This window comes from Diadema antillarum, unplaced genomic scaffold (assembly GCF_040938485.1).
Source record: "Diadema antillarum isolate AM-2024a unplaced genomic scaffold, OU_Dant_1.0 seq00000203_RagTag, whole genome shotgun sequence".
NCBI classification, from domain to species: domain Eukaryota; kingdom Metazoa; phylum Echinodermata; class Echinoidea; order Diadematoida; family Diadematidae; genus Diadema; species Diadema antillarum.
This window is the reverse complement of record NW_027271262.1, coordinates 917,649-927,500: the sequence shown is the minus strand read 5'-3', so window position 1 is coordinate 927,500 and position 9,852 is coordinate 917,649. Positions and strand designations below refer to the sequence as shown.

Here is a 9,852-nt window from a genome sequence, read left to right as displayed (position 1 = left end):
AAAATACCAAAAGCATTATTGGACAATTTTAATAATATCTTTAAAAATACATTTTGTTATTTATATATGTAATGAGTGCAGTATCACTAAAAAGATTTTTCTTGTATTTGATGATAACCTTTGAATTAGTACTTAAAAAGCTCAAAAATGGCGTTTATCTGTTTTTTTTAAGTTCAAACTCTGAATTTGTATATAGCAGTTAAATTCATAAAATGAATGACTCACTTAGAGTCCACGCAGGTGTACTTGTTTTATGACCTCTGCATTCACCATCAACGCCATGAATGTCAATATATGTGACTATCTCCTCCGCAACTCTTTCAGTCACTGTACTGCATGGCAGAATGAGATATTGAATGTCATCGCCGGGGAAAGACATTTCTCTGAAACTGATTAAGAAATATACACCCACACAGGTATACGGAAGCGAGGTTCCATTATCAGTCGAAAAAACCCTTTACCAGCTAGGTCCTAAACCGAGTCACCGTTTTTTTTTAATGATTTACGATGTCAATGCCCTCTAGCACTGATGGTGAACTTCTACTGCCCGAATGTGGCGTTTTTTTACAGAGCTAGGGGGTGCGATCGCCGTTACTCGTGTTCTGAGCCCGCGGGGCGGGGCATTCAGGAACGGGCGGGGCCAAATTAATTGTGCGCTCGCCATGATAATTGAACGATCTTGGGACTTGGACAGGATATTAGGAAATGAAGGCAGACTGACAATTCTGGAGAGTAAACAAATACAAACACTCACGTCCAATCTACTACCCCCCCCCCCCGCACGCACGCACACGCAAACAGGGAGAGGAAGGGATAGATGGATAGATTGATATGTTGAGAGAGAGAGAGCTGTGTTTAGAAAGAGAGACAGAGTGCGTGAGAGAGAGAGAGAGAGAGAGAGAGGGAGAGAGAGAGAGAGAGAGAGAGAGAGAGAGAAAGATAGGAGAAAGATGGAGACGCATTCAGAAAGAAAGAGGGAAAGAAACAAAATCGATAGATGAGTTGATAGCTAACAGAAAGACCGATAGATTGAGTGAGAAAAAAAATAGAGTTAGGAGAAAAGGAGAGGGACAAATACAGAGAGAAAGTTTGTGAGAATGTGTGTGAGATTAGTAGGGAGAGGGAGGGGGCTGACGGGGGGAGGGGGTGGGGACAGAGAGAAAAGGGGGGGCGATGAATCGACTGTCCTATACCGGGATGCTGTCATTTAAGTAAAAGCAAAGGTTACCAGTCATGACAGCAGCTGCGGCCTGACGTTATAAAATTGATTCACCTCTCTGCACCATCCCATCAGACGAAGGAAAACAATTACGGGGGGCATCTTATTTATCCCCAACCTCGTTCATTGCTTAATCATTAACTCGTACTGGTGAAAAGCTCATGTTCTTCCTTGAATCTTGAATTTTCCCCGCAAAATGTATAAATCTGCCCACTCTCCCTTCAGGGCGAAGCAAACAACCACGTATGTCCGAATCATCCTGAATAGCATGTACACCGTCATGTCATGGGAAAATGAAACCGAAGTCTGTGGGTGGACATACACCGCCATATAAGTTTGGTGCTCCACAGACTGATGGTGGAACGTAAACTCTCCGTGTCTTGCGGGTGGCTTTGGTGGGTGCTTTGGTGTGTTTCGGAGGTCAGACTGAATGGTGACTATTTTCGGAGTATACGGTAGCGTTATGTGGGAGGGACTCGTGAAGGCGTGGGTGTGGCATGATCTAAAATGTCAGCAGCAAAGTCGTTTGAATAAGAAATGAGTTCCCCTTGAATTGTCTTAAATACATCATCATTATGCTACTGAAGTAAAATGATACTCTAATAACCTGCCTGATACCGTGCGGTAGAATTCAGCGAGCTGGTGTAACATCTTACAGGTGATCCTTCATGTTTCATCCAGCGCGTAATTTATTCATTTATTTTGTTTTTTTTTGCCAATGTTGTTACAGAAGTTTCTGTTGACATGTGCGACCAATCTCAAATGCTTTGGGTGTATAGTTCGGGATGTACGGTCCAATAGTTCGTAGTCAGTAAACTGGACATTTTTCACAACAGACGAGGACACGTAACCGGCGCATCTGCTATTAGCTTGATGTACATGCAACTTTAATCACTCTTACTGCTATCATGTAGCCATCTTACGATAAGATACTGCTACCTGTAAAGATGATGATGATGATGATGATGATGATGATGATGATGATGATGATGATGGTGATGATGATGATGATGATGATAATTATGGTGGTGGTGGTGATGATATGATGAAACCAATAAAGAAGTAGTCGTAATGATCATAATTATGATAATGATGTTGAGAATGCTGACGCTAATGATAATAATAACAACGACGATTATGATAATGAAGATAAAATGATAACTATAACTACATGATAACAATAAAGACGATGATCAAAAACATCGTATTATTTTAAACATGGCTGACATCTGTACCGATGTAGCTGCGGCGTACATCCCGTATAGATGCAAGGATGAGTAAAACAAACGGCGGCTTGTACATCCGACAATTTCATGTAAAGACTTCCTCCGTTCTGTATAGTCTACCACTATGCACCGATACAGCGAACAGTGTCCCCAAGCTGCTTGTATTAAATACACACACCATGTTTCGCTTGTAAAGGTCGCATATGCCTCGCGGTTTCGTCGAATCAGCCATAAGTGGGAAGTAAGCACTCGTCCAAGTTATAACGACAGTGAGTAACGGGGGGGGGGGGGGGGGGGGAAGGGGGTGCTTAAGTATACGTGTGCGAGTGAGTGAAGTATAAGATCGCATTTGCACAGTTTCCATTTGAGTCCGTGATTGTCTATCGTCAAATCGCACATCTACATTGTATTAAATCCTTATTCCCTATTTTATATGGCATGATATGTATGCTCATAAGTATTTTTATTTGTTCATTCGTCCTTTTTGTACGTTTTTTTTTATCTTCTTGTTAATGATTCCTGTTGGAACTTTCCTATTAGTTCATTCAAGCATTCCATTTCATGCTTTCATTTAGTGCGGCCTATCATAATAAAAGTAAACTTGTGCCACCAGCCCTTGTATTTTTCCACCGTATACGGTTTCTTTCGAGCCACGGCGTGTACGGGCAAAGTGTGTGTAGTCTTAACACGCGTCGCTTCTCGGTTGCGGTTTCTACATAAACAACGGTTAGGGCCGACCTGGGGGGCGTTTCATCAACGAGTTCGTCGGGGGTTTTCACCGACGAATTTACTATCAGCCAATCAGACGCAAGGATTTACACTGACAACTGTTAAAAGCTAATGAAATTCTTGGTCTGATTGGCTGATAGCAAATTCGTCGGTGAAAACTCCGACGAACTCGTTGATGAAACGCCCCCCTGGTGTCGGTTTTGCTGTTGCAAGTCGGACTGATACCATGCTATACTGCGACAATGCAAGCTAATACACCTCGACCAATAAGCACGCGGAACGCCCGCATTCCGTGGCAAGCTTGCTCGCGTTTCGCTTAACTTGGTTTACCTCTTACAGAAAAAAAAAGGGAGAGAAAAAGAGAAAGAGATAGAGAGATGGAGAGAAAAAAAAGGGCGAGAGCAAAATTCATGACGTCTCCCGTCCTTTCATTTATTTTCCTTTCTTTGACATGTAATGCTCGTACGGTAATCCTATACAAGCCCACGCTGGCAGCAGTCGTGTTTGAAATCCAATTCAGCTCTATCAATAGAGGTTAACATGGCCGAGTTTGGGGCAAACGCTGCATCCATACATCCATATCCGGTCTAATTGTGAGTTGGAGTAGGAGATGTTCACCTCTGCCATTTGAGGTTTTGTTGGTGTTTGTGTAAGACGGTTGCAGGAGAAAAAAAAAAAGAAACCCACAACTCATACGGCAAACACACACACACACACACACACACATATAGAAAAATAGACATGGACGTCAACAACAAAAGCATCCCTTGTATTAAGCTCTATCAACTACAAATTATCTAAACAACTCTATCACTGTAAACAGACTTAAAATATTGGTATAATAGCTCTGATGTACTTTTCCAAGTCAAGAATCTTATACTCAGTGTTTGACTGCATGGGGTGATCAAGCGTGTCCATGTACTCTTTGATTTATGCAAGAGCTAATATTGCGTGAGTAATTATAAATCAGGATATATCTTAAGAATTTGTTGGTTCCTGAAGGTTCCTGAAGGTTGCCGACAGGAACATCCGTCTGAAAAACTGGACGATATTTTGGTTTTGCGTGGCAACACTTCGGGCGACAGAGATTTACAATGATCACGACAAGATTGATTTCGTTGCGTAAAATCGATTTTAATGATGAGCTATTCCTCTTGAGATAACGAAGAAAGATGCAGTATTCCGCAGACCAAAGCGCAATATTATTAGAAAAAAAACTTCTCCAGCATGGTTAACATTTTGGCAAAAAGTACGGTTATGTCACTTTTATAGCGTTTTCAGAATAGCAAGTTTTGACTATACACAAACACACACACAATGGGACGTTGGACTACTAGAAGCTAACAACTTTAATGGCGTTTCCGGGACGGCTTGAGTCTCGTCCGGTTATTACTGTGTCGTTAATGGTGTGCTCAAAACACGTTAGCTTTTGCCCAGACGGACGTCACACTATAACTTTAATGCTTGCTTTGCTTACGTAGTACCCGCTATTAGCAGTGTTGCTTTGATACCCCAGAATGCGATATTACGGCTTTGCAGCTAATACATGTGACGCCATATACGCATGAGCTGCTTTACCAACGGACGTGAAGCCGTGAGCGTACAGGGGATTCTGACTTTTGTTTTCTTATATTATAGAAGGTAAAGCAATGGGATCTGTGTTTTCTCAAAAGACTAGATCACCAGCTGCATTAGGCTTCAAAAATGAACGGATTTAGCTCTTACGTGATGTTCCATCTTTTGATACTATGAGAGTTTCTTGGCACAATATAGAGAGGCGAATGCAATCTCAGGAAATGAAACGCGTTACTTGATGCTATAAGTCGAATCTCTGGAGAGAGCAAATTCAGAGCTTTCATAAAACAGATTAACATGTTTTGTGTCACCTTTTGCAGACAGTACGAGGAAATATTGTCTACTTCGTGTTTAGTGCATATCGGTAGTGTTTCGATAGATCTATATACTTTCGTTATATCAACCTATGGATTTATTTCTTCTGTATCGCGGATGGTGTCAGAACTCTGACGTTGTACGTTGATGTAATTATGTATCTGGGTTTGACAACACATTCATTATAGGGGTGGGAACCGTGCATGTTTTGAAGATCAGTACTATCATCTCTTCATATCTATGTATCTGTATGAAATTTGAATATTAAAGCAAAGTAGCAGAGGTAGGAGAAAGATAAATAGATAGATAGGGAAGTGGGAGAGAGACGAGATGCGGAGTTTGTCTAAACCACCCTCTTTTTTTTTCAAACATTAAGGTTTTTTTCTTTTACAAATTAGATTAAAAAGGCAGCACTGCCCTCAGACTTACATAGACTAAGAAACATAATTATAAACATATTGTGAAGCGTTGCACTGTAAAGAAATGTAAACGCGCCGAAATTCTACAAAGCTATGGCGTGACTACAGGGTTGCGATTTTAAGAAATTTCTTAAACTGGTAGCTATTCTTACTCCAAAGGGGGAAAACCAGAAACAAAAACGACCACAAACAAACCATCTTTGTCCTTTCTTCTTATTTTGCTGCTTCTTTTCTTTCCGTCTTTTTCTTATGATACATGAAATAAAGTTCGATATTAAGGTCTTCTGATTAATACTGTTTCGAAACACACACTTTGAGAAGGACCTACAAATGCAAATTGTAAATATCAACTGACCAGAAAAAAACCTCCCCCTTCCATCTTTCCGTTATTCTCCTCTTCGTCAGAATTCAGATATCATCAAAGCTTTGGGGGTATTGCTAACATTTTGATGTCCCACAAGGGGTGGATGTGTATCAAAAGCCCTCAGGACCCACATGGAACAGAAACAATAAAGATGTCGGAGGCTCTCCCCTGAGGGATGATGTTTCTACAGTACGCTCATGCGTGCGTCATGTGATAAACACGCAACTCCAGTGTGTTCATATCTACGATCGATAAGTACTTACGTGAGTGTAAGTGTGTGTGTGGGTGTGTGTGTTTCTGTGTGGTTATAACGTGTATTGATGGTGTCTGTGGGGGTATATGTGCAGTGATGGCGTGTGTGTGTGTGTGTGTGTGTGTGCGCGTGGTGTGCATAATGATGATGTGTTTATGTGTGTGTGTGTGCGTGTGTGTGTGGACATTGTGAAAAGACGGTATATTCTGTGAATATTTTCTCTTTTTGTGTGTGTGTGACTATCAGCACATATCGTCTCTAACTTATCACTGTATTGTTTTCACCCGCCGGCTATCGCTATTAAAAGAGCTCAACGAGTTTCGATTATTTCAAACTGGTGGAAAACAAGTCCCAAAAAGCTTTCAAGTTAAGTGTCGATTCATCTTGTTTTGCTCTTTATTTGTACCCACCGATTGTTGTCTGTTTGCCTGGCTAGGAAATTCTGTCATTGCATAACTTCAACCCCTTAACAGTTTCTGCCTTGTTTGTTTGTATTTTTTTTAATTCTCTGCGAGAGAGAAAGAGAACGATAGAGAAAAGGTCGATGTTATATTTGCTTGGTCGTTCCCATCGGGATTTCTGGGGCACGAAACGTATTGTTCTTTTCTTCTCCTTGAGCGTCCTTCTTCTAAAGGGGAAGGAAGTTGGATTACCAGACGACGTGAATACACAAAATATACACTTGATGTCCGTTTCGTAACCACTGCCAATTTCGTTGCATAAAATCGTTGTTATTCTTTTCTAATACCGATATTTATGATTCGCGTTTACGAAAGAAAAGCCAGAAGAATGGTTTGGTCACTGTGAGGTGCATGGTGTTTGCGTTAGGCAGTTAGGTGTGTGCTGTGTGTTTAGTCGCGCGTGCGCATTAGAGTGGCGGTTCGGTTTTATGATTATTACACAGTTCTTATATTTGAAATGATTAAAAGAAGAGGTCAAAGATATCGAGAGGATAGCTTTTCACCACGTCTCACCACGTCTTTCAAGTAGTCTTATAACTCTTACAAACCGAACATCAAGTTAGTCTGCAAGGCATCGGGTATTTAGTGTCAACTCCTCTGCAATACCGTGCAACCAGAGTTTAGTCATCGACTATCGTTTCCAGTTATACTCGGCGTAGGAACCAGAGCGGGACGACATAAAGATCTATCAACCGACGTTCCAATGTCAAGTAGGGCAAGCTCTACTTTCTCCGAACCTGCCGTCGGATTCGCACCCCTTTTTGATGGGGCTCCATAGACTCGTTGAATGTATCGTATCCGTGCCCGCGCGCGTTTATGACCGACTGGATGATACCTAAACTGCGCACATCTCGGCAGATTTCCTGCATCGCCCCCTCGGGAACACATGGTATGCCGTTTCTTCCGCTTTATACACCGAGTTTTTTAAAATATGTATTTTTTTTAATTCCCGTATGATGACAAATGGTGCGATATTCTCTCACATTTCCACTGCTGACTCAATCATTCCGCAACATCAAATGATAATGTGGAGCACATTTTAGAATGGATATTATAACAAACTAAAAAGTCGGTTTCTCAAAAGCCGCGGTCACACTGGCAAAAAAAACCCCACAGTTTAAGATCGCCGTCTTGAAGATCTTGATGTTTTAAGCCAGTGTGACCGCGGCTGAAGTGAAATATCGATTTTTTTAAAACACGGTTTTATGGTTTGGCTGCATTGCAACAAAGCATGCTGTTAAATATGGCACTAATCCATATACACCCTAGGTGTTGTTTCTATGGCGACGTTGAATTTGCACCAATTGTATCTGTATCATCAATAAGTATGTGTGATTAGTTTTATTCAATTCATTCTTGTGCATATTAACAACAACTTTTGCGATTTTGATTTTTTAATGATATTTTATTAATGAATCACTCCAAATAGAAAATAATAATAATAATAATAATTGCATTTATGTGGCGCTTCATACTGACGTTTCTAAGAAAAAGTAAACATTTCAATGTAATTTCATTCGTATCTTATAGCACTGACTTTTCTTGCAACGATTTTTTTTTTCATGCAAGTTGTTTAATATGGTAGTGACCCAAACAAGGGACTAATATGAATTTCACATCTCGCTGAAACAGCGCCTTTCTGCAATTCATAATTGAATAAAGATACAGAAAAAAAATCGTTCCTATTGACATGGCCTTTATCATCTTGACTATGAAAAACTCACATTAAAAAAAATGTAAAACATGTAAATATGTTTTTAAAAAAATTCGAGTTAGTTCCGTTACATATACCAATCCCGTCGTCAATGAATGTCATTTGGTAGTTTTCATACCTGAAAGGCGCCGCCAATATAAATCGCCGATTTCATAACCGTTGCTTATTATAGTCTTATACTTCTGTTTCGCAACGATGCGGATATCAGGAAGTATAGCAACGTAACGATTTGTCATTTTATCGGCGTGCGAATACCGCCCACGCTCATTCTGTATAACTCGCTTTGAGTTGCGCTCATTCCACCAACACTGCATCAAATTTAAGAGAAGGCCTACACTTACAGGGGAAAGGAGAGAAAAAAAGAAGCTTCTTGCGTATTTCATGGCCTTGGCATTTTTCAAGGTGTGAGCAAACCAGGGCTCCACGGGATTGCTCTAATGATCCCTTTTCACGGCCCAGTAATCAAAATCTGGGGCTGCAAATCGTGTCTTGCAGTAGGGATTTCAGCGGAAAGATCGAGTCTGCTCTAAGCCGGCAGGCCACCCAAGCCCCGTTTAAATGTTGTACCAATGACTCGATCATTCTTGCTATCTCAATTTCTGAAATATGCCTACGGTGTGTAGAGTACACCTACATCGGATCACGTCAAGCGGTCTTTACATCGTCTTCCCTAATAATTTGTCTCATATTGCTTATCCAGTGAGAATTCAAATGATGATAACATTTCGGCGGGAAAATTTACATTGGTTGGATCAACCTGGCTTTGCCACCCAATTCTTGAGATTTCTCGTCTATGACGAGGAGCACAAGGCTATTGCGGTTCAGTAATGCATATAGCCACCAATGACAGCCTAACATTCGCCATCATGGCAGCATAAATGGGGGATGGGGTTGGGGCAGATTACAGTGGGTAGGTGGGTCTGGGTTCTTTTTTTTTTACAGTGCTGTTTTTATCATTGTTTTCTGATGATATAGTTAACATAAGTTTGTATAAAACAAGCTATTTTCCAATTCATATTTAGTGCTGAAAAAAAAAATCGTCTTTCAGTGACTGGATGGAAATGTGCCTTACTAGTAATAGGAATTGGAAAGTTGTCCCTGCTACACTTTCTTTGTAGGTGTGTATTCTTGCTTGTGTACAACATGTGTGTTTGTATGTGCAAGGGTGGATGCATATGCAAATTGAAGAGCTTACTACTGGAGTAATTATTCCTTTAATTATTTGATTTCATGATATTTTCTTGTGATCTTTGTCATGCCATGGTCATTTTTCTTTGTTTTAGACTATTTCTCTTCTTATTTTTTCTCGTTCTTCTTGAAAGGAAAATGTGACAGAGGTTTAGGGACTCACCAACTGGCGGGCTCGTCACTTCCGTGGCGGACGGTCTGCGGGAGCTGGCCCGGGGCGAGCAGGTATTGTGGGTCGGCGAGCCGCCCTCGGTGGAGTCGCTGCAGACACTGAGCGTCCCGACGCTGTCCCGCCGCCCGTCCTCCTGCTCGTACGTCACGCAGGGCTTCTGCTGCTGGTCCGAATTAATGGTTGGCTGCTGGCCTTTTAGCGGCAAGACATAATCATT

The 9,852-nt window shown here is 41.1% G+C and overlaps 1 protein-coding gene across 1 annotated transcript in view; it reads right to left on the bottom strand.

Annotated features, from left to right (window-relative positions):
- Positions 1-9,852, bottom strand: part of LOC139728848 (synaptotagmin-15-like) — a 37,694-nt gene that overhangs the window by 9,464 nt on the left and 18,378 nt on the right. The window contains exon 4 of the mRNA XM_071639788.1: positions 9,627-9,819. Within this exon, the coding sequence (XP_071495889.1) occupies positions 9,627-9,819 (193 nt within the window). The remainder of the gene's footprint in view (positions 1-9,626; positions 9,820-9,852) is intronic.